Source organism: Callionymus lyra, chromosome 18 (assembly GCF_982586985.1).
Source record: "Callionymus lyra chromosome 18, fCalLyr1.hap1.1, whole genome shotgun sequence".
NCBI classification, from domain to species: domain Eukaryota; kingdom Metazoa; phylum Chordata; class Actinopteri; order Syngnathiformes; family Callionymidae; genus Callionymus; species Callionymus lyra.
Window position 1 is genome coordinate 4,860,280 of NC_141835.1, and position 25,705 is coordinate 4,885,984.

The 25,705-nt window shown below is 42.9% G+C and overlaps 2 protein-coding genes across 2 annotated transcripts; both read right to left on the minus strand.

Annotated features, from left to right (window-relative positions):
• Nucleotides 1–353: 353 nt before the first annotated feature.
• Nucleotides 354–5,756, minus strand: LOC148060175 (uncharacterized). Its single transcript, XM_087780389.1, has 4 exons — nucleotides 5,528–5,756; nucleotides 4,339–4,399; nucleotides 2,625–3,266; nucleotides 354–531 (listed from the first exon to the last, which is right to left on the minus strand). The coding sequence occupies exons 1-4, from the start codon at nucleotides 5,754–5,756 to the stop codon at nucleotides 354–356; spliced, it is 1,110 nt and encodes a 369-aa protein (XP_087636515.1).
• Nucleotides 5,757–13,377: 7,621 nt separating this feature from the next.
• Nucleotides 13,378–25,188, minus strand: dact1 (dishevelled-binding antagonist of beta-catenin 1). The gene is made up of 4 exons (XM_087780351.1): nucleotides 24,722–25,188; nucleotides 19,576–19,705; nucleotides 19,368–19,481; nucleotides 13,378–16,059 (listed from the first exon to the last, which is right to left on the minus strand). Exons 1-4 carry the CDS (start codon nucleotides 24,971–24,973, stop codon nucleotides 14,237–14,239), a joined length of 2,319 nt encoding a protein of 772 aa, XP_087636477.1. The 5' UTR covers nucleotides 24,974–25,188; the 3' UTR covers nucleotides 13,378–14,236.
• Nucleotides 25,189–25,705: the final 517 nt, after the last annotated feature.

A 25,705-nucleotide genomic window follows, 5' to 3' on the forward strand; every position in this document is an offset into this window, starting at 1 on the left:
GTCTGACGAAATACTCGCCTGCACAACCCATTAATAAATGTTGTGATCAATCCTCCTCTCTTTGTGCACCTGTGTTGATCACATGTTGACTCACAAACACACACACACACACACACACACACACACACACATAAAGAGACAGAACTGTATCGATGCTTTCTCATGTTTCCATGGAAACTGAATCAGCAGGATGACTGACAGAGCGACCGCGAGGCTGGTGTGAGGTGAAAACAAACAATCAATTCATAGGAAATACTATTAAACTACACAGTTATTATAAAAGTACGTATTTTCAAACCCTGACCCAACCATAATAACAATTATCCATCTTTAATAGTGTTTATTTAGACATTTCAAGCGACATTCAGACCAGATTCATCCGCCACTGAGACGATCGATGCACCCGCCACCCAGCAGGGGGCGGGCTTCCCTCGACTATTAGTCAAGCGCTTTTCCTGCGAGGGTCGCTTTCGTTTACGCTTCAGCCATGAACATCTTCGTGTCTCTCCATTGATGTGCTTGTCCTGAGCTCTGAAACACACAATGTTTATTTGTTTGTGATGTGTTTGTGTTGTGAGAGAAACACGCAGGTGGAGTCACACCTGCTGCTTTACCTGCCGGAGCACCTGTCAAAATAAAAGCTCCACAACTCTAATGATAGACACACACAGTTTATTTTTGTCAGAATTTTCGCAGGCGTAACACAAATGAACAGTCAGCTAAATATAAATTACTTACTTCTACTCCCGCTAGCTTGAGATAGCGCCCCCAGTGGCTGCGAGTAGCATTAGTGATTAGAAGATCAAACTCACCGGAGTCTTTATGGAAGTAGAGATGTTTGAACTCCAGAAGTTAAAACAAAGTTGATGTGAAAATATCCAGTGGCGAGCCGTGCATTTCACAAAAAGGCCGTGAGTGGCGCACGTTTGAATGAATCCACGTCTCAATAACTACTTTAAGGTTCTTTATACACCACAGGGATCTGAGCGTGAACTGTTAAACGTCAATAAGACATTCATCATCAAATTAACAGAAGTGCATTATATCAAAATATCACTCCCCCTACAGTCTGCGTGGTTTCCATGGCCACGACACACTCTCTGCTTCCCCCCCCCCCCCCCCCCCCACACACACACACTACGCTCTTCAGCGACACACACACATGCTAAAGCGACACACACACAAGCACCACTATTGATCTCATAAAGCGCAACATTATTTAGAAAAAAATGCATTTACTCACGTAGTTCATGGAGGAAATAAATCAATCATTTGAAACTCGTGAAAGACTCGTCTCGGAGTTAGCATAACTTTCTGAACAACGTCCAGCTTTTCTTGAAAAGTTCTTCTTGAAAATGGCTTTGCAAGTATATCCGTGACCAGATCAAGCTCTTGTGTTGAAAGACAAACAGTTAAATGAACTCATCGTCATCGTCTTCGATCCATGTGACGAGTCTCAGTATCCAATCAGAGGACATGAACGTGTCACATGTTCAAGGCGCTCAACAAGTTCAGTGTCGTGGAAGCTGTGACGCATGTAGCTTCCAAAGCGCTGAACTTGTGTCGCTAACTCGAATCTGATTGGTTAACACAATCCTTCGGCTGCCCTTGATTTCAATGGACAAGAGCCACTTCTGAAACGACTGAAGGCCTCGGGTACATTTCTTCAGGCCACAAGTGACAGCTCAAATATGATTGGATGAACGACTTGCGCGCGCGGAAGGGAAGAAATGAAATGAAGAGAAAAGACTTTGAGGAATAATTTAATACTTATTTATTAAAAATAAAGGCCTTGCCACTGAAAATATCTAAATTGATGCAGCAGTCGTTTGGTTTTGTCTGGTGACTCTGTTATGATGACTTTAAAAGGCTTCGTATTTCAGACTTTTTACTGATGTTAACTGTCAACTTTATTTTGAAGAGAATAAACAACATTATCAACAAAGGTAAAGATGTTACAAACACACATAAAAAAAACCCCTTTGTTCTCCTTATCAAGCGTCGACACTGGATTCTCTGGAACATCTTTGTCTCTCACCTCATGTTACCAAGAGTTGCTGCTCATGAACATAAACTTTTCTGTCTTTTGACACTCGCGCGGAAAGCAACGACTTCAACTTCTGGTTAAAAGTTTTCAAAATAATAGAACACGTAACAAAATAAAAGCATTAAAAATCCTTGCATTTACAAGTGTAGAAATGTTTTTTTGCTTTTGCTCAGAAAGATGAGAGACATTTAGAAACATGTACTGCGTTCTCGTGTCAAATACATCATTATTGAAGCAGTTGTGATCAGAAAGGAGATTAAAAAGGAGATTATTGACCTTATTTTCTGGAGAACATATTTGAAAAGAGAAGAGACATCATTGAGTAACATGTAGAGAACCAGACTGAGGAGCAGAAAGGAGGAAAACAAGAAGAAAAAAGGCAGAATAATATGTGATGTACACTCAGCGACTTCATCTCTACAGAAAGAAAACTGTCTTTTATTGACACTGAAGAGGAAACAAGAGTCACAATGATTACAAACAGTCAAAGAAAGATTCATCCAAACACACGTGGATCATGTTGACGCCTCAGAGAGTCTCTGGCTGAACATCTGCTGTCGCTGGAGACACGTCCAACATCTCCACTTCCTCCACAGGTACTGGGAGCTGCTCTCTACTCCTGCTCCTCCAGACCACAACAACAACAACAACAACAACAACAACAACACACATCATGAAGATCACGACACTGAGCATCACAGACCTCACTAGATGGTGATCAACCTTTGGCTCTTCAAACATTACAAGGGTCTTACATGTGAACACACAACTTCCGTCTTTCATAATCACACACCAGAACTCTCCGCTGTTTTCCAGAGAGATGTTAGTGATCATCAGGCTCGTGTCAGAGAGATAGATTCTTTCTTCATGTTCTTGATATAAGCGTGATGTTCTTCCTTCAGTACTGCTTGTCTTCATGAACCAGTCAATGTCAACAGGCTGTTTCCACTCGCCACATTGTAGAGTCACGTTCTCTCCTCCAGTGAAGAACACAACAGCAGGCGGGTCAGACTCAGGACACACATACAGGTCGTAATAAACACGATCCTGATCACTGCGATCACAGGTGTAACTACCTGTGTGGTTCAAGGTCAGTGATGGAAACATCAGAGTGTAGTTGTGACTCACTTCATATTTCGTCACTGAATTAAGGATCCACACATGTGGTTTGTTTCCACTGATGTCAGAGCAGTTCAGCTCCAGACTCTCTCCCACCCAGCTGTGAATGTGATTTGGCTGAATAGAAACATAAAACTCCTCCAGTAGTTCACAGCTCTGATGGTTCTTCTCCAGACAATAATAGAACGAACCAGAACTGACGCCAAACGTTACCAGAAGAGATGGTTTGTTCTTCACCTGCTGTAGTTTGTACATTGAAGATGTTTCATCATCGATTAAAGCTAATTCATAATTTCTTGTTCTGTGGTTAGATTGATGTAAAGCCCACTGGACACTCTGGTTTGGTCCCACACCGTCACAGTTCAGCTCCAGTGTCTGTCCATCATAAGGGTGAATAGGTTGAAACCTCATCTTTCGTGTGTCACATACCAGGAGAGTGGAGTTCCTCTGCTGCGTCACGCTGTTCTGGGTCCAGCACTGTTCTTGGTACTGACCCGAGTCTGAAACCTCCAGAGAGTATATTTCATAATAAACTTCTCTCTGCAGCCTGGAGCCATAATCCTGTGAAGAGTTCCACAGAAGTTCCTTCTCCTCACCGATCCGTCTTGAGATCAAGCAGAAGTCAACGGGTTTGTCCAGGATGAAGTGATGAGGCGTTCCTTCTTTCTTGAGGATCTCAGCGAGGATGTTGTTGGAGAAGAACGTCACCAGCAGCAGGATCTGTGCAGCCATGTCTTCGTCTGTGAGTGAGAGTCGACTCTGCTGCGACTTCATGATGTCAATCTCTTCCACATCAGCAGCTTCTCGCCTACGATTGCTGGAACTACACGATAACATCAGGAGGATGTTCTGCGTCAACTTCCTGTTGGCTTCCTCAGGTGTGAACAACGGAAACGGTTGTGAACTCACATGATTCAAAGTATTTTAATGCAATAAAAACATAATTATTGCTTCATTCAATTTACCTTTTCACTTTTATCAGTTAATTCTGGCACTTTTAAACACATCACATTAACATAGTTTAAAGGTATATAATAGCATAAAAGTGAGTGAATCAGGACAGGACTACGGAGGGTCTTCAACACTGACCTCTGCCCACCCAGAGTGACATCTTGACCTCTCGCTGCCTCCGACATCCTGAACCCTTGCTAACCTGTTCCTCACCTGATCACCTGTTGCCCTCTGACGCTTCAGGTCCCTCGAACACAAACAGACTCAGGATCAGTTTTTGAACTGAATAAACACAAATAAGGATCAATAAAGACATTGGTTCACATCTCAGAGAGAAAAACAACACATTAAATAACGAGACAATGTTATAAAACCTCTGACCTCTGCTGCGTCTCTATTGATCTTTTTTTCTTACTTTTTATACGTCTTTTTAACCCTTCTTTTATATTTTTACTTATGTGTCGTCATGTGCACCGTCTGGATGATGAACTTTCATGTGGTTTGAATTAAGTCAATGACAATAAATTCTGACTGTGATTCATTCTCCTGAGGGATCAATAAAGTTTTACCTTACCTTACCTTATTCTGTGCAGAAGGAGAAGAAATGATGAAATGATGGTTCACATCATGTATTTTCACACACAACACAACATGTGTTTGTTAAAAGATTGATTCATAAATATTCATAAATTCAGCTTTAACTCGTCAGATGAACGTCGAGGTTTAACAACGACCAGCATCAGAATAAGATCTATAAGAATCACGGTTACAGCAAATCAGTGAAAGTGATCAAAAGTTCACTTTATCAGTGGAAAGATGTTCAACTAGAAAAAAAGCAACATATGTCTGAGTATCAAAACAACGAGGAAACAGTCGAATGAATTTAAAAGGCACCGTTTTTTTTATTTAGATCAAATTTAAAAAATATTAAATAATTGAAATTAAAATATTATTGTTATTATTGTACACTGTACATTGTAAATATGTTTTTGCGGGGTTTTTTTGTATTTGTATCTTTTTAGAAATACTTTTTCCTGTTTTATCTTATATTTTATACTTTATTTTCCCTCTTTTTTTTATAATGACATTTGTTATCATATGTTAAATAATACTGTTATAAAATAATATTTATGTTTGTTTATTTAATGTATTTATATATATTTTTCATATATTATTGTGCGTCGACATGTCGTACAGATGCTAGATATGAGTTTATTGTACACAACAATAAATAATTATGATTTAACTACAAAGAAATGAACCAAATAATAATATTATTAAACAAAAATCTTATTCTGAAATCTTGTGACTAAAATGACTCACAATCTCATCCTTATAAGTTGGTTCTAGAAAACATCCAATAATAATGTATTAGCATTAACGCTGCCCTCACTATGGACGACCTCTGACCTCTGACCTCTGCTAGCTGGTCGTAGCAGGAGAACAAGTATCGACCTGGTCGTTCAACATCCGCGGATGATGACTCAGCAGATGGTCTTCCAGGGAGGTCAGCACATTTCCCATGAGCAGCGGCGGGATTAGAGGGAGAATACTTGCGGGGAATCGACCCGACAACCTCCTCCGTCTTGTCGCCTGAATGACCGCAGGCTTGTAATGTTCTGCACTTCAAGCCAGTCATGCTGACGTCCTGCTCAATGGTCGGGTCACTGAGACCCGTCTGCTGAGGATCAAGACACTTGTGATTCTGACCAACGGTTGATTTATATCAAAGTAAATGAAAATGTACCAAAACTGTCTCAGATTATATTTTCATCTCATGTTATGAGTTCAGGTTTTAAAAACTTCATTTATAGCATTTTGTTGATTTAAACTATATTTCGTTTAGTTTTGCTTCAGTGTTTAACAGTCGTGACTTCATCTGCGTCGCCACCAAACTACAGCATCGCTTGGAGACAGCAGTTGCCTTCATTTCCACAGTGGCTTATGTTGGCTTGACTTGTTTATCTATCTATCTATCTATCTATCTATCTATCTATCTATCTATCTATCTATCTATCTATCTATCTATCTATCTATCTATCTATCTATCTATCTATCTATCTATCTATCTATCTATCTATCTATCTATCTATCTATCTATCTATCTATCTATCTATCTATCTATCTATCTATCTATCTATCTATCTATCTATCTATCTATCTATCTATCTATCTATCTATCTATCTATCTATCTATCTATCTATCTATCTATCTATCTATCTATCTATCTATCTATCTATCTATCTATCTATCTATCTATCTACTGTATCTATCTCTCTCTCTCTCTCTCTCTCTCTGTCTGTCTGTCTGTCTGTCTGTCTCTGTCTCTGTCTCTGTCTCTGTCTCACTCTCTGTCTCTGTCTCTCTGTCACTCTCTGTCTCTCTCTCACTCTCTGTCTCACTCTCTGTCTCTGTCTCACTCTCTGTCTCTGTCTCTCTGTCACTCTCTGTCTCTCTCTCTGTTTCTCTCTCTCTCTCTCTCTCTCTCACTCTCTGTCTCTGTCTCACTCTCTGTCTCTGTCTCTCTGTCACTCTCTGTCTCTCTCTCACTCTCACTCTCTGTCTCTGTCTCACTCTCTGTCTCTGTCTCTCTGTCACTCTCTGTCTCTCTCTCACTCTCACTCTCTCTCTCTCTCCCTCTCTCTCTCTCTCTGTCTCTCCCTCTCTCTCTTTCTCTCTGTCTCTGTCTCTGTCTGTCTCTCTCTCGCTCACTCTCTCTCTCTCTCTCCCTCTCTCTCTCTCTCTCTGTCTCTCCCTCTCTCTCTCTCTCTTAGTCTGTCTGTCTGTCTCTCCGTCTCTCTGTCTCTGTCTGTCTCTGTCTGTCTGTCTGTCTCTCTCTCTGTCTCTCCCTCTCTCTCTAAGTCTGTCTCTCTGTCTCTGTCTGTCTCTCTCTCTCAGTGTCTCTGTCTGTGTCTGTGTCTCTCTCTCTCTTGCTCGCTCTCTCTCTCTGTCTCTCTGTCTGTGTCTGTCTCTCTCTCTCAGTGTCTCTCTCTCTCTCTCTCTCTCTCTCTCTCTCTGTCTCTGTCTCTGTCTGTCTCTCTCTCTCAGTGTCTCTGTCTGTGTCTCCCTCTCCCTCTCTCTCTCTCTCTCTGTCTCTCTCTCGCTCACTCTCTCTCTCTCTATCTATCTCTCTCTCTCTCTCTCTCTGTTGCGAAATGTTTCACTATTTTCTGTGATCACAGCATCATGACTTTTTGTTAAAAGTAACTACGAAAAAAAAAAAAGTTTCTGTAATTTAGTATTTTTCAAATTGTATTTTTGTATTGATCGTTTGGCCGGATGTGTTTGTTTAGATTTGAAGATAAGAACATTTTAAAGAAAAGTCATATTTGACACCTACAGACCACTGTAGCTCGCAGGGGCTGCTAATCAGGCGCCTGATCTGCAATACATTAAAATGCATTTGTTTTCCATCTCCCTGTGAACAACATTTAAGTTTTATAAAATATATATAGATAAAAAATATTTAAATATATATATTATAAAAACTGAATATATATTGTAACAACCCTTGGAGGTGGAGAGCTGTGCTTGGCGAGGGCGAGGAAGCAGTTTTGAGACGTTTTTCAAACATGTCCTGCTCTGACATACGTTCACATAGAAACACAATTCGAAGTTTAAAACGTAGATAAAAGTCTAGATTATCAACGTGGGATTTGACTCTTTTGTAGCTTTCATAGTGTTTGCGTCACGGGTCCAAACATACAGAACCAATCTCGCGGTTTACCGGCGAAGAATTGTCGAGTTTCTGTCACTATTTCTTTAGTCTTGAATAGTTTTTTCCGGTGTCAAACTACTTTAGCATGTTGGAGACGGCAGTTGCATTTGTTTACATTATGGCTAAACTACTGAGGGAAGCAAGTCTTTATGCTTGTGAAGCTAGAGGCGCTTCAGTTTTTATGACATATTGCCGCAGTTGCATCATTCTACCAGTGGGGGGCGGAGATAAAGACATGCAACCTTCTGCAGTCGTCGAGTTAAGCTAGGTCATCCAGACGAGACTGAGAGTAGAGCACAAGGCGACAACATTTAAAGTCGACGGTTCTAAAACCACCAGCTCGTCCGTCGTCAATCCAGGCGTGAGGAGGAAATGAAGTCTAGCAGATGGAGACGATAAGAAAGAGACAGTTTTATATTCCACAGAAAAAGAAAAAAAAGGAAACACGTCCACGTCATCACCATGGAGATGGTGTGTAGCCGGTGTGTAGCTGGTGGTTGTGTGTCTGCGGAGACGCACACCTGCAGTACAAGGACATCAGTGAGTTACGACCATCGCTTCTGCCTCTGGTAAACAAACATGTTCAAGATGTGGTTGGAAATGTTTGTGTCCAGAGGATTCACACACACACACACACACACACACACACACACACACACACACACACACACACATGAATGACTGTGTGGGCGTCTTCGCCTGCAGACCGACTGTGATTCTCCATCTCTGGAGGTGAAACATTCAGTCGCGTCGATTTCCAGTCTCGGTTATTTCCGTCGTGTTTGGATCTTCATCGAAGCAACAAAAAAATAAAGTCCTTCAGCTCCCGTCCATGAACTGATGACTCATCCAGATGTTCTGGTTCCGATCCGCTCGTGGTTCACACAAACGCTTCAAAGAGGATTTCTACTTCCTCCTCTTTCTCGCTCCTCATCCCTCTTTCCTGGAGGTCAGAGGTCAAGGATCGTGGAAACATTTCTCCAACTGTCGAGAGGGATTTCAACCGGTGATCCGGGTTCAGTCATCTGTAGACGCGGAGCTTCAACTAAAGTGTTGTTGACGACACACACACACACACACACACACACACATGCACACACGCACACACACACACATGAAGGGCAGCAGGGACTGTGTGCGTCTGTGGGTGTCAAACAAGACAAATGGCTTGTGCGTCTCCAGAGTGTGTTGCTCTCCTCGCGGCAGATCTGCCGGATCAGCAGAACAGAACCGGGACAGTTCTGGGCCACATGCTGGCGTGCAAAGGTGTGTCTGGAGCGAAGGGAAAATAAGAGCCGGGATGTTTGTTTGAGATCTTTATCGTTCGCTCTTCTGCTCGTTCCAACGGTTGCCGGGGATACAAATCTCGATGCTAATCCGAGCTAACAGAGAGTAGCGGCGGACAGAAGTTTATTACTCGATTCTTTTAACTTTTCCATCGAGCGCGAGACCGGGACGTCACAGAGGCCGAGGAAGGTCTTTTAGAAGGTCTTCAGAGAGGACACTTAAGAGTAGAGAACACATAGCATCAAGCTAAGCTAGTAATATTAGCACTAATGTTAGCTTTGCCACTCTATCTATTTTTAGTGCTAATATTAGCACTTATATTAGCTAAGCCACTCTATCTAACATTTGTGCTATTATTAGCACTATTGTTAGCTTAGCCACTGCATCTAACATTAGTTCTAATATTAGAACTAATGTAAGCTAACATTTGTGCTTAATATTAGCTTATATTAGTTCTAGTATTAGCAATAATGTTAGCTTTGCCACTCTATCTATTATAAGTGCTAATATTAGCAATAATGTTAGCTTTGCCACTCTATCTAACATTAGTGATAATATTAGCACTATTGTTAGCTTAGCCACTCTATCTAACATTTGTGCTAATATTAGCACTAATGTTAGCTTAGCCACTCTATCTAACATCAGTTCTAATATTAGAACTAATGTAAGCTAACATTAGTGCTTAATGTTATTTTATATTAGTTCTAGTATTAGCACTAATGTTAGCTTTGCCACTCTATCTATTATAAGTGATAATATTAGCACTAATGTTAGATTAACCAGTCTATCTAACATTAATTCAAATATCAGCTAAGTAGCTTAGCCACTCTATCTTACATTATTGTTTAATGTTAGCTAACATTAGTGCTAATATTAGCACTAAGTTTAGCTGAGCAACTCTAGCTAACATTAGAGCTAATATAAGCTCTAATGTTAGCTTAGCCACTCTATCTAATGTTAGTGTTTAATGTTGGCTTAGCTTAGTGCTAATATTAGCACTTATGTCAATTGTATCGTTTAAATGAAGTTCTTAATACTATGATACTACTATATATGTTTATTTTCTTAAAATATTTGTCCAAAAGTTGTTTTTTAACAATCCGGGAATGAAGTCACATAAATCAAACCCCTGCTGGAGCCAAGGTCCAAGGCAGGCATCAATATCTTCTTGAAATTGAAGTGTATATGATTGTGTTTATGATGAACACAAACATAAAAAAACATGTGTGTGGATCGACATGTACTATTGTTTACAACAGACTTCAGTTTAAAGTGTATGGTTGTTATTAAAGATTCTTTGATGTACGAGACGGATTTTTACAAAACAATAAAACGATTGAAGTTTAGTTGTTTTAAAAGAGAAACATTTTACTGAAACTGATAAAAAAAAACAAAAAAAACAGACAAAACCTCTGATCTTGAGCTTCTACCTCTTAAACCAAATAAAGTTTCCTCTTTAAAAAAATGCATTTTAACATGAAAACGTTTGTTTTAAATGGACTCGAACCTCATTTATCTTCATGTTCTGTTGGCAAAACACAAGAGAAAACCAAACAAATTGGATGTTTGGCAGCAGAAGCTCATTGAGTCGAGAATTGTTGACTTTCAGATAAAACAAAAGTTCACAACATGTAATGAAAATAAAGTCACATAAGGTTATTTATGAGAGCGGTTCTGAGAAGGGTCTGGTTCTGAACTCCGTCTGAACCGCCCGGACCCGACGCGACGATGATTTGTCGTCCTCATAATGACACTAAATATTTGTTTGACATCAAACAAAGTTTCGGCGTCAAACAGTTTTAACGGTTCGAGTCTCTTCAAAGTCCAAACAATGAAATTCCTTGTTTGATCAACACAAACGACGCTCTTGTGTCGGGGAAAAGATTCGGGTCAAATGAGATGAAATCAGTCTTTTCATTGAATTATTGAGGTCGAGGAATATCTGGAGCTTCTTTAGTCTCTACTTGTTCTCTGATGATGGACAGACATGAGAAAACATGACAGGAAATACATTAGTGCAGAATATTTTCACAATAATACCGATGATAATAACTCTGAGTGACATTTTAGTAGAGATAAAAGAAAACACAATTAAAAACCTAAAAGATAATAAATAAAAGATAAAACTTACTCATAAGCAACTCCCTGTCTGGTTTAAAATTTCCAAAATATTCATAGATTCAGTCAAAGTGTTGCCGTTTCCTTAAATGAACGCCATTAAAATAGAAAAATATATATTTAATCAACATATTTACAGTCTTTATAATTGATTTTTTTTTTTTTTTAACTTTATCTTTGTACCAAAGTATTAGTATATTCTTGTCCCACAAAATTACATTTATTTTATTTTATTGATATACTTTTCTTTCTGACTTTTGTCTTTTCTTCCCTGCACACTTTAAAACATGTCGTTGATATATACTAATATATACTATTATACAAACCAAACATTACATTTTTATGGTGTTTATTCTGAAAATGTATGTTTAAGAAGTTTTTAAGGAGAAAAGAAACCCTATATTTATTGGTTTCGCACGTAATTAGTCGTTTTAAGAACTTTAGAAAACATTTTTTTCTTTAAGTTTTGCTATTTATTGATCTTGAACAAAAGACAAAAAACCTCACGTGATTAGACATCTTTGTTATGTTGCTGGAGCAGGACATGTTTTTGACTTCACTTTGAAAACAAAATGTGCCCAAAAGTGTTTTAATTATCATTATTTTTTTAATGTCATCCTAACTAAGACTTTAATCCATCTACCTAAATCAACGATATAGTTTAAAAAAAAACGTTCTTACTCCGATAATCTTCACATCCTGTGAGTTGAAATAAAAGCTTTTATTTTCTTCAGCTGAAGTTATTAACATCTGGTTTAATCTGATTAACAAGATATTTTGGGTCTGAACCCTCGGATCAAACGCACACCGGCGTGGACGAGTGATTAGTGTGGACTCAGAGTCGACCAACCGTGGCGAGTGTTCAAACGAAATGAGGTTGAAACAGTCGCGCGAGTGTGCGGCGGCTTTAGCGCTCGCCCTCGGCGTCATGTGACGAGGCTGAGCGGCGGACGCCAGCTACTACTGAGGCCCAGGAACCTCCATCACATAACTTTCAATATCGCTCGCCGTTTGGACATATTTCCCTCACGGGAATGCCTGAAGCCTGTCCCAGCTACACGGGGTGAAAGGCAGGGGACGTCATAGACCCAAGCAGATCACTGATGGAAGGTCTGACCATGAATAGATCTGAAAGTAAGAACTAGAATTTTAAAGTTGATCCTGAAAGAAACTGGCAGCCAGTGAAGAGTTTGAAGGATCAGGGGAAATGTGAGTTCTTCTACTAGAGCGGCAGAGTTTTGTATGAACTGCAGGCTCCTTCTTGTTGAGACTCCAAAATAAACTGTTACAATAGTCGCAACGAGAAGACACAAACATGACCCAATGGCTCTTCTTTAGCTTGTGTGTTGTTCATAACGTTCGGCAATTCTGGTCCAGAACCGGCGCTCTAGAGATGCATTTATGGAATAAAAAGAGCTGAGCCAAAAGGCAAAGACCTAGACTTAACGAGTCAATCTAATTTCCCACCTTCGAGTAAACTAATTAGCATCAAGTAGTTACCCGCATATTGTGTTTCCTTCAGTAGTGTGTCTGGACTCTCCAGTTTCAGTCTTGCTCGTGCAATAAAAGTCTCTTGTTTTTTTGCGAATATTTCGTAAGAAATTTGACAATTATTCTTTGAAGGTGCTTCCGTTTAAGGTTGTTTTCTCAGAGTTAACTTGTCAGGCGACTTCTAGAACCAAACATCGAGAAAAAAAGCCCTGCAATAGTTACCTTTTGAGTAATTGTGTCAATTCTCGACTTCAAGAAAACGCAGGAAATCCGAAGTAAAGTTTGCGATCACTTGACTTTTGCCGTCTTGGTCAAGACAACTCTGCCTCGTTTCTTGGACTGTTGCCTTTAGAAATCGTTAATATCGTAGAAAATAAAGGTATTATGACCAGGTGACTCAAGAAAACATGGCACCACTTGAGGAAGAGAACTCACTCGCGCCATCTAGTGGCCGGGTCGCTTTCACAACCTGCAGCTGACATCACACGTTTCCAACTGAGAATGATGACCTGGAGGGTAGTCTGAGGTCACGGCTTAATGGAGGAGAACACGACATCATCTCCTTCACGCTGACCAAAGATTGATGGTGAAGGTCGAGGGCGACCGGACGATCGACGATATGTCTTCACTATGACACACACACCGTAGGAAACACTTTGACTTTTATTAAACATGAAATTGAATCGGTTGACAAAGACATTCTGGCGTGTTACGAGGGCGACCGCCTCGTCAGCGGGTCCAATAAATACAAAACTAGGTTGACCACGCGTTGTCAGTTTTCGTCTTGAAAAAAGTGCTGGAAATAAAAAGGTCAGACCGTGGCGCGATACAAACTACAGGCTCGTTAAATCTCAGCGAAATGGAAACAATCTGGAAAACATTGGGCTGGTTATCTCCGAGCCACATTCTCGCAGGATTAGACGCCTGGAAAAGTTCCCGTTGAGAAAGAAACGACCACAGAAACAGACTCCTGGGACCAGGTCAGCGATTATGAAACTGTTGCTGAAAATCTTGGGAGGTGAGTCACGTCTCAAGGCAGCTCGGAGACTCTTGACTCGATGAAAGATAAAAACGGATGAAAGCGTTATCCCGGGAGGCGCTACAGTCGAGAACGGCCTCTTCAGGTGTCGTGTGACCCACGTGAGGCACTTGTCGGGTGAGGAAGGCCGATTTAATTGAACCATAAACACAAGCATTTAACGCGGCCCTGACATGTGGTGGATCAATCTGGTGTGTTAAGAAACCACAATCCACTAATACATGAGCAGGGAACCGCGAGTTTAGGGGTCCCCTCCCCCCAAAAAAGAGCTGAACAAGAAGTACCTTAGAGTCGTCAAGACCATGACAATACATCGTAGAACGTCAGGTTTATTTACATTGAATTGTTCTTTGCTTGCGTGGTGGAAAAAGATTGGAAGTGCAGAACCGTCCTGCCAATAAAGTTGCACAAGGGTTTTAGATCGTGACCAGAAGTGCTTGTGAAGTCACCCAAGGTGTCCGCCATTCAAACGGTGGTCATCAGTCTTAGCGAGCCGGATCTGAACCGCAGGATCTTCCTCTTCAGGTTATGAGAGGCCTTGATCTTCACGATGGCCTTCGCCTCCGCCGGAGACACTTTCTGCCCTCTTGACTTCAGGGTCCCGGACCTGCCCCCGGCCGGTCTACCGGCGCCCTCCTCTGTATCGCTGGACGTGTCGTCAAAATACTCCTCCTGACTGGACTCGCTGTCTCCGAAGCAGTTGGTGGTATAGTTGGATCTCTCGTCCTCGCTGGTGTCCACGATGGTGGAGTGGAAGAGAGAAGCGCACTCGGCCGAATACTCGGAGTCGCTGGCGGCCACTAGAGCGTAAGGGCTGTGCATTTCACCGTTCCGTGGCTCCTCCAGGTGGCGCCTCTGAGCCTCATTGAGCGGAACCTCGATGACCGCCCGCACCTTCCGGTAGTCGTGCCGCTTGTGCTTGGGCTTGACGACGACCTGGTCGCGTCCATGATGGTTACTGACGCTGAGATTGTGACGGCTTCCGCGATGATGCTGTCGCACGGATGCCACATGTCGGTCCACAGCTCTCCCCTCTGGAATGGAGGCAGGAAGCTGTTTGTACCTGGAGGAGGATCCACGGGCGCCGCCTGCTGACGCTCGTTTGGAGACCTTGATGTATGTAGAGCCTCCATCTTCCAGCATCCAGGATCTCTTCGAAAGGTGTTTCGATTTATCGCCCCTAGTTTCCGATGGAACTCTACTGTGATGTGACGACTGACTCTTACTTTTCTTCCTGCCACCCTTGCTGTGTTTGACACTTGACTGATCAGCGGAAAAGTAGGCTTCTTCAGGAACTCCTCTGTCTCCTCCATCTCTGAGTTGTTTCTGAGAAACTTTTGGGGCCTTTTTCTTTGCAGGATCTGCTTGACGACTCGCTTGTTTCTTGGCAGTTGAGTTGAAACTTGGCTCGAGCAGACATGGAACATAAGACTGCTTAAGTTCTTTGGGGCAGGAAGTGGATTCCGGGCATTCAAGGTCTCTGAAGTTCGCCGAGGGAAATTCCACGCTTTTCTTTCTCAACAGAGAACCACTCTGGAGGGCCTTGTCTTTGTCGATCTGCTTTCGGGGAACATGTTCTTCGTCCAGGTCAAATGTTGAGATCTGACTGTGAAAGCCATTCTGGATGTCTTGGTCCTCGCCTTTACTTTCCACCGAGAACTGTCTCTGAGGTGAAGAGAAGCCATAGTGGTCTACTGCGGCGGCACAAGAGGTTTTAATATCCGAGGCCCTCAGAGTTCCTAAACCAGCAGTGTAACCGGGCCCGCACATCTGCCTGGTACCGATGCTGTTCTGCCTCAAAATACTTTTAGATGGTTCAGTGCTGATGCTCGTCCTCGGCCGGCCCGTCCTGATGGGCTGGGCTCGGCGCTGAAGAAGCCCGTGGATGTAGTTGTCGAGGCGCTTGTGGGTAGTAGATTGGGAGGCAGGCCAGGAGAAGCTTTGAGGCACAAGAGGAGCTGAAACGGAACCGAGAGTCGGGGAGGAATCTGGTTTGAGTGCACCCACAACATCCCCACTTCTGGGAATGTCTTTGCTTTCCACTCTCGGGCGATAGACGGGGCTCTGGGCCGCGACCGCGTGCAGGGGACTCTGGTACAGGAACCCCTCGTAGTTGATGAGGTCGCTTTGGTACTTTGACTGGAAGTCGACGGAGGCCCCCGGGGAGGCCGGGTCCAGGGTGGTGGGCGGCTGAGGAGCCGAGTAAGAACGGCGGACCGCTCCGGAGAAAGACAGGTCGTCACAGAATCCTCCCACCAGTCCGTCACACTCCAAACAGCTGAGCTCATCTGGAACAAGAGAGCAGCTCGTGAGCAAACGGCAGCAGATTGTTCTCAGATGTTGTGACTCGGTCGCGATACGATCGAAGAATAAAGAGGGTTCAGTTTTCTCTGCTAGAAGGTCCACAGCTGAGGTTCCAGCAGACGTGTTCTGGTAAAACAGTCAGCTGAATGTTGAAACAACTCTCGGGTTTGGCAGCCGAGCAAACGTTCAGCTGTGGAAAATACTTTCAGTGCTTCAGCAAATTAACTGTTTGCGTCGGGAAGGTTTGCACAGACGAACGATTATGGAGGAATTTCAGAGCATTTCAGGTTCTTTTCCTCATTTTTACATTTGTGTCATTGATTTTGATCATTTGTTTATTGAAATATTGAACTTTTTTTTTTATTGAATAACAGCAATTTAATATTTTCTTAATGAAAGACATTTTTCACACGTACATTTTCTACAGGTATCCCTTGTATTGTCTCTGGGTCAAGAAGACCCGAAGGCCTGAAAACAAATGTGTTTGTGGTATCCCTTGTGTTGTCTCTGGGTCAAGGAGACCCAAAGGCCTGAAAACAAATGTGTTTGTGGTATCCCTTGTGTTGTCTCTGGGTCAAGCAACCCCAAAGGCCTGAAAACAAATGTGTTTGTGGTATCCCTTGTGTTTTCTCTGGGTCAAGGAGACCCAAAGACCTGAAAACAAATGTGTTTGTGGTATCCCTTGTGTTGTCTCTGGGTCAAGGAGACCCAAAAGCCTGAAAACAAATGTGTTTGTGGTATCCCTTGTGTTGTCTCTGGGTCAAGGAGACCCAAAGGCCTGAAAACAAATGTGTTTGTGGTATCCCTTGTGTTGTCTCTGGGTCAAGGAGACCCGAAGGCCTGAAAACAAATGTGTTTGTGGTATCCCTTGTGTTGTCTCTGGGTCAAGGAGACCCAAAGGCCTGAAAACAAATGTGTTTGTGGTATCCCTTGTGTTGTCTCTGGGTCAAGGAGACCCGAAGGCCTGAAAACAAATGTGTTTGTGGTATCCCTTGTGTTGTCTCTGGGTCAAGGAGACCCAAAGGCCTGAAAACAAATGTGTTTGTGGTATCCCTTGTGTTGTCTCTGGGTCAAGCAGACCCAAAGGCCTGAAAACAAATGTGTTTGTGGTATCCCTTGTGTTTTCTCTGGGTCAAGGAGACCCAAAGACCTGAAAACAAATGTGTTTGTGGTATCCCTTGTGTTGTCTCTGGGTCAAGGAGACCCAAAAGCCTGAAAACAAATGTGTTTGTGGTATCCCTTGTGTTGTCTCTGGGTCAAGGAGACCCAAAGGCCTGAAAACAAATGTGTTTGTGGTATCCCTTGTGTTGTCTCTGGGTCAAGGAGACCCGAAGGCCTGAAAACAAATGTGTTTGTGGTATCCCTTGTGTTGTCTCTGGGTCAAGGAGACCCAAAGGCCTGAAAACAAATGTGTTTGTGGTATCCCTTGTGTTGTCTCTGGCTCAAGGAGACCCAAAGGCCTGAAAACAAATGTGTTTGTGGTATCCCTTGTGTTGTCTCTGGGTCAAGGAGACCCGAAGGCCTGAAAACAAATGTGTTTGTGGTATCCCTTGTGTTGTCTCTGGGTCAAGGAGACCCGAAGGCCTGAAAACAAATGTGTTTGTGGTATCCCTTGTGTTGTCTCTGGGTCAAGGAGACCCGAAGGCCTGAAAACAAATGTGTTTGTGGTATCCCTTGTTTTGTCTCTGGGTCAAGGAGACCCAAAGGCCTGAAAACAAATGTGTTTGTGGTATCCCTTGTGTTGTGTCTGGGTCAAGGAGACCCAAAGGCCTGAAAACAAATGTGTTTGTGGTATCCCTTGTGTTGTCTCTGGGTCAAGGAGACCCAAAGGCCTGAAAACAAATGTGTTTGTGGTATCCCTTGTGTTGTCTCTGGGTCAAGGAGACCCAAAGGCCTGAAAACAAATGTGTTTGTGGTATCCCTTGTGTTGTCTCTGGGTCAAGGAGACCCAAAGGCCTGAAAACGAATGTGTTTGTGGTATCCCTTGTGTTGTCTCTGGGTCAAGGAGACCCGAAGGCCTGAAAACAAATGTGTTTGTGGTATCCCTTGTGTTGTCTCTGGGTCAAGGAGACCCAAAGGCCTGAAAACAAATGTGTTTGTGGTATCCCTTGTGTTGTCTCTGGGTCAAGGAGACCCGAAGGCCTGAAAACAAATGTGTTTGAGGTATCCCTTGTGTTGTCTCTGGGTCAAGGAGACCCGAAGGCCTGAAAACAAATGTGTTTGTGGTATCCCTTGTTTTGTCTCTGGGTCAAGGAGACCCAAAGGCCTGAAAACAAATGTGTTTGTGGTATCCCTTGTGTTGTGTCTGGGTCAAGGAGACCCAAAGGCCTGAAAACAAATGTGTTTGTGGTATCCCTTGTGTTGTCTCTGGGTCAAGGAGACCCAAAGGCCTGAAAACAAATGTGTTTGTGGTATCCCTTGTGTTGTCTCTGGGTCAAGGAGACCCAAAGGCCTGAAAACAAATGTGTTTGTGGTATCCCTTGTGTTGTCTCTGGGTCAAGGAGACCCAAAGGCCTGAAAACGAATGTGTTTGTGGTATCCCTTGTGTTGTCTCTGGGTCAAGGAGACCCGAAGGCCTGAAAACAAATGTGTTTGTGGTATCCCTTGTGTTGTCTCTGGGTCAAGGAGACCCAAAGGCCTGAAAACAAATGTGTTTGTGGTATCCCTTGTGTTGTCTCTGGGTCAAGGAGACCCGAAGGCCTGAAAACAAATGTGTTTGTGGTATCCCTTGTGTTGTCTCTGGGTCAAGGAGACCCAAAGGCCTGAAAACAAATGTGTTTGTGGTATCCCTTGTGTTGTCTCTGGGTCAAGGAGACCCAAAGGCCTGAAAACAAATGTGTTTGTGGTATCCCTTGTGTTGTCTCTGGGTCAAGGAGACCCAAAGGCCTGAAAACAAATGTGTTTGTGGTATCCCTTGTGTTGTCTCTGGGTCAAGGAGACCCAAAGGCCTAAAAACAAATGTGTTTGTGGTATCCCTTGTGTTGTCTCTGGGTCAAGGAGACCCAAAGGCCTGAAAACAAATGTGTTTGTGGTATCCCTTGTGTTGTCTCTGGGTCAAGGAGACCCAAAGGCCTGAAAACAAATGTGTTTGTGGTATCCCTTTTGTTGTCTCTGGGTCAAGGTGACCCAAAGACCTGAAAACAAAAATGTTTTTGGTATCCTTTGACCCTGAGACAACACAAGGGTTTAAGAAACCAACAACACGCCAATAAATAAACGTCAAGTTTCAACTTCGTAAATGTATTAAATATTGTGGCACTGATGTACTTCCGTAAGAACCTTCTTAAAGTACCTGAGTACGTCAGGCGTCCGTCAACATCTGTGGTGGAGCAGAAACACTCGCTGAAGACGGAGTTGGACGAGTTGGACAGAGAACCGGACGCCGCGTCGCTCAGCTCGTAGAAACCTGAACACACACCTTCATCAGTGGGAAACACTTTTTTTTTTTCCTTTTTTCTTTAAACCGCTGGTTTTATAAAAAATAAAAAAGACGAACTCACCTGAACTGGGCCTGCTGTCCACCTCCAGCGGGTCGTGCGACGCCTCGGTGTCCAGCCGGAGGTCGCTGATCTGTCGGTCCAGCTCCTGCAGCTGGCTGATGAGTCCGGCGTCTCGCCTGCGCAGACAGTTCTGAAACACAAACCGCCGTTTTTATTAAGAGTCCGGCAGCTGAAGAGAAGGAGCCGATGAAAGCATGTCCCTTTAAATAACTGCTTATTTCAGGACGTTACACACACACACACACACACACACACACACACACTCGTGGGATGGAAAACATGCAGGTTATGCTGCTTGAAGGTCATGTGCTGCATTCCTGCGACAGAGCTGCGGAGGAACATAAATAAAGTGCTGCATGTATATATCACTGAGGTCTGAGGGGGTTGTCGGTGCTAAAACCTTCTGTGGCTTCATCGCTTTAAGACGTCCTTGATTTATTCCAGTGAACGACGACAGTTCATTTATTATAGATACTTCAACTGCTCACAGAGTCGCGGGGGGATCAAGAAACTAGATGTTTGTTTTTTTTTCCAGGTTGCTGGTGCGAATCCCAGCTGTGAACAAAACACCAAATTAACTTTGAAATCCTCATTCGTCCACAGTGACATGGACGTAGTATTGATTGTAAATCAGTTGAATTGTTAGCAACTTTTAAAAAGCACTAAAACAATGCATACCTCTGCCAAGGTGCTCAATTGATGAACCTTTATTCAAACGACAGTCAAGAGTCAATCTTGACGGACAATCGAGCGTAAAATATTGCAGTACTATAAGAAACAAACGTGATCCAAACAACACTAGATACACCTTGAATGATGACAATATCAATAAAGTTTTATCTATTTATTTAGTTTTAGTTTAATAACTTGAATGTAAGAATCAATTGTTTTATTTTATTATATTGTATCTCTTTATGTTTTATTTTATAATTAATCACCTCAACAAAGTCACTTTTTCTAACATCTTTGTGGATTTAATAGTCATTAGACGGGTAGAATAAAAATACTGGTTAAAAAAGTTATTTGTTAAAACTCACAGTAACTTGTTAACTTAATAAATGGATCACACATCGTAAAGTGAGTGATGAGGTCACAATGTTTGGGTCGACGTCGGAACATCTGAGGACGTTTGGATCCGTTAATGTATCTTCATAGGTGTGTGTGTGTGTGTGTGTGTGTGTGTGTGTGTGTGTGTGTGTGTGTGTGTGTGTGTGTGTGTGTGTGTGTGTGTGTGTGTGTGTGTGTGTGTGTGTGTGTGTGTGCAGCTGTTGCCTGGAATGGCAGCTTGTTCAAACACAAATTGACGCCTGTCCAGCTGTTTGTCCTGTCAATCAACCAGCTGACTGCCCCCCCCTCCAGAGCCACAGCTGAACCCCCTCCTTAACCCTTCCTCATACCAAAGCGTGACCTCTGACCTCTGTCTGACAGTCGCGATCATCTTCACCATCAACTGGACCAGCAGGAGGAAGTCATCTTTTTATAGCTGCCTCGTCTATCAGCTTTTATCTGCTGGAATACATCCCATCATGCACCTCACCCACAGCCCGGAAAAAACTGAAGCTATTCGCGGTTTTGTTTAAAAGTGATTCACTGGGAATTTATTACCTCATTACTTTCAGATAAAGTGTTGTTATTATTAATTTAACCAGATAAAAGTCACACTAACAGATGTGAACAAATCTTCGCTGGCAAGAGAACTCAGATTAGCCATTTAGCCGTTAGCATGGGGTTAGCATCCGTGTTAGCATCATTTTAACACTCAAACCGAAATAAAAATCTTTATTTAGTTCATACATAATGTGTATTAATATGATTGCTCTAGTCAATCTCCACTTTGTAAAGTTATTTGTCATAATAAAGATTGATATTGTGATCTATTGCTTTGACCGTCTGAACTAGCGTTAGCCATGTTGCTAACTGACACGAGTCTCCAGCGTAAACACATGGACAACAACATTCCAGCGATCAGACCCGACTAAACGCTCGTCCGGGTCAGTGAAGGCATCACTTCCACGACTCGCTCAATCCTTTGTGGATCAACTAATCCGACTGTTTCCTGTCGCTTAAAGCCGCACCACGTGACTTTTTACTTTGTTTACTCTCGTATCGTCAGGATTCATTTTCAGGAGTCAAGCCTCGGTAGAGCCTAGTTGAAGCACTACGAGAGTTCTAGAAGATACTGGAGAAGATACTAGAACCTCTCTTTTTCGTTCGTTAACCTATTTATTTGCGGAATGTTGCGACGGAGGTTGCAATTCTACTGTTCTGACAACAGGGGGAGCCAGATATCAGGCGCTCAATCTTACTTTATCATAGAGATCTTAACTTATATGGAGATGAAAACGTCGAAATAAACGTGCGGACGAGAAGCTACAACATGGAGCTAATGAGACGAGCGGGTGTTAGCGACGCGGCGTAGCTCGGAGCTCAGGAACCCTCCAGAGAACGTCTGATCCTGCGGCGTCGTAGCAACCGACGTCTTAACGATAAGTCAAGTCTGATGTAAGACTTTTTCCAGCATCTTCCCACAGAAGCCTGAGAAACACGCGGTGCTGATGCTGGTCCAGATCATGTGAAACTTGGACGTCCATGACACGTAAACACAAGTCTGGACCGACAGGAACAAAGAGCCGAGTGTCTTCGTCGTCGTCTGAACCGTGAGCTTCGGCCGCGACGCGTCCATTCCTGATTGGTCAAAGGTGACTTGTTCGGGGACGCGACACGGGAAACGAAACCTCATTCGAGTTACCAGTTCTTGTTCCTCTGGGAATCGTGCCGGAGAATCCTCTCCTGTGATCTGGAGTCTGAAAGTTGATCTTCAGTTTCCAGCAGCTGAATCTCCATTTGTTCGTCCAGGAGGAGAAGGCGGAGCTAAGAGGAGGCGGAGCTAAGAAGAGGCGGAGCTAAGAGAGGCGCCACTGCTTAGATGTTTGTAAGTAAGTAAGTAAGTAAGTAATATATATTTATATAGCGCTTTTCGAGACCAGGGTCACAAAGCGCTTTAACAATCAAAACAATACTCAAAACAGTACATACTTCAAAGATCAAGACAACACCGAGAACAACACAGGAGTTCGAGAAATTCAAGGAAAAGCCTGAACAAATAGAAACGTCTTAAGATGTTTCTATACGAAATGTTCTGCCATCTTTTAGGAACGCTAACGCTAGCAATGCTAACGCTAGCAACCATAGCAACTTTCCTCCGCTAATAGTATTTTGTGATACGACAACTGTATTACAAGAGGGGAAAAACTAAATCTTTAATTAAAAATACTTTTATTTCACGTCAGAATTAAGGCTATAGTTGCTAGCACTGTTATTGCTAGCAACCGTAGCGTTTTGCTAAAATTAACTTTGAATTTAACAGTTAAAAGAAACTTCAGAACAAGAAAAAATGTATATATTTTTTAGAATAATTTATAAATTATACTCCCCACCCCCCCTTAGAATGACTACAATAAGCATTGCTGTTGCTAGCATCCATAGCATTTAGCTGAGAACTTTTTTATTTGACCTACCAGTACAAAAAGATTTTATTGCAAAAGTGCAGAAAAGGAAAAATATTCTTAAATCTTTAATAAATTATACCTTATTATTGTTATTATTTCACCTATGTAGCTAGCGTTGTTATCGCTAACAACCATAGCATTTTGCTAAACTCGATCAATATAGGAGTTGAAATAAAATTTGATTGGACAACTACAAGACAAGAGAGAAGACTTAATTTAATGTTTTTTTTTAAAATGTATTTCACCTCAGAATGAGTGCAGCTAGCAGTGTTATTGCTAGCATCCATAGCATTTAGCAACTGAACGTCTTACTCACAGTTGAAAACATTTTTTAGAAAACATTTGGACAAAAAAAAACCCATTAAAACGTTTAAAATATTTTGATACATTTTATTTTTAGATAATTATTTAACGTTTTATTTCATCTCAGAATGACTGCAGCTAGCATTGCTATGGCTAGCATCCATAGCATTTGTCAACTGAAAGTTTCACACACTTTGTAGAACAGTTTAAAACCTTCATTATTTTTACTTTTATATACCGATATATAGCATTATTAATTCTAGCACTAATAGCATTTAGCTTTAAACTTTCCTTTACAGTTACAAATATACTTTTTACATGTATTTAATTATTTGTGACTTTGAAACAATACAACTTTTTTTTTATTAACTTATAATAATGTTTAAATGACATTTGAGAATTCATGATGCAACTCCTGACACCGCTTTGAAACATTTAAAGTAACTTTTTTTTATATATTTTTGCGAGATCATGGAACGGACCAGACGTCTGTTGAAACGTCAATCAAGTTCTTGACGAACCGACTCGTCTCGTCCAGGATTGACAGAAGGTCAGTCAACGTTGACCTTTGCGACGGCTCGTTTGTTTCCGCGACAACGCCGAGCGACGCTCCTGGATCACAACATCCCGCCCTCGACCAATCACGTCCCGGCACAGCTGAGGAATTTGTTTATTCTCGCTCGGACGCCTCGGGACTCGCTGGCACATCACACCTCTTTAATTGATAGCGTGTGTTTTCGGATTCACGCAGACACACACACAGTCACTGGTTAACCTCGGAGCTCCGGTTACCCAGCATCCTCTCTGGGCGGCTCAGACTCCGGTGTTAATTTGGGTCAGACTGCCCCCCCCCCTGACACACATGCATATGTATGACATCATTGTCTTTACAGTAGGAAGTGTGTTAATCCTCAGACAAAGACCAAAACTAATTTGTTCGCTTGTTTGTGTAAACTGAGTCAGCGGTGGGACACCTCAGGGATCCACTTTAGGACCTTTTAAAATCATCAAAAATGTAGTTTTTTTTCTCCTTCTTAATAATCCGTTTAATATTATAATGCAATTATCGTCTTGGAAATCGATTTCTGTGACGTCACTCGCGCATCATTTGCTCATTAACGCTGACAAATGAAGTGATGGTTCAACGCCCGGGACATGTCGGGTCAATATAATGGATCAAGGCGTTATTACCCGAGACTCTTCATTAAAAACCGCTGACCTTGCCATCACCCCTGACCTTTCACCTCTGCACACACCTGAGCCCCCCCCCCCCCCCCAACCCCTCTCCTCGCCCCAGACTAGGATTGAGGACCCGGGTCCGGGTCAGGACCTACCAGCTGTTTCCGGAGCAGCAGGATGTTCTCCTCCAGGAGCTTCTCCTCGGAGCTGCGCCTCAGCGGCCGCGGCTGCTGGTCCGACTCCTCTCGCAGCCCCAGAGCCGCCCGGACCAGAACCCCCTGGCGCTGCCGTCGCTGGTCCAACTCGCCGATGCCGGACACGACCGCGTCCAGTCGCTCTCGAACCGCGCGCTGACGCTCCGCCGCGTCCGCGGCGACGTCCCGCCGGCTGGTTCCGCTCAACATCATAGTCCACCTTAAGGACTCAACCGAGCTCAGGTCGGGTGTTCCGGGTCATCTCGCGCAGTTTTCAAGTCAAGAGAAAATACTTGGAAAAAAAAAAAGAAATATCCTGAGAGTTTGTTTCAGTGTCCGGTAGATCCTGGAGTCTGAGGTCCAGCTGGACCCGGTCTGGTGACTGGTGCTGCTGGGACGGTCAGAGGTCGCTGGTTCGAGCTCCTCCTGCAGCTCCCTGCAGACTGAGGCTCGGACCAGATCCTCACGAGCGCTCCTGCTGCTGACCCCGCCCCCCTACACACGCTCCAACACACCCACCACAACAAGCCATTGAGAACGAGCGCACCCACTCCCCGCTTCTCCTTCACAATAAGAGCCGCTCGTTGCAATTGTCACGTGGGATGTTTCTCTTGCAGTTTGATGAGATGAAGTTAAATCGATCAACCGAGGGGCTCCATTTCCGCCCTTTCAAAATAAAACAACAACATTCAAGTCACAGCAATAACGCCAGGTCTGGGAAAAGTAGGGTCCAGGGGCCACATGCGACCCTTTGACTGCATTTATGTGGCCCTCATGATCAGGTCACATATCATGAAGGAAATAACACATTTATTTTGTGTTTATTTCTACTGCCGTTGTGTTATCAGTTTTATCTTTACCTTTAAAGTATATACTTTATTGAATATTGTTTTGATTGTTTAAGCGCTTTGTGACCCTGGTCTAGAAAACCGCTATACAAATAAA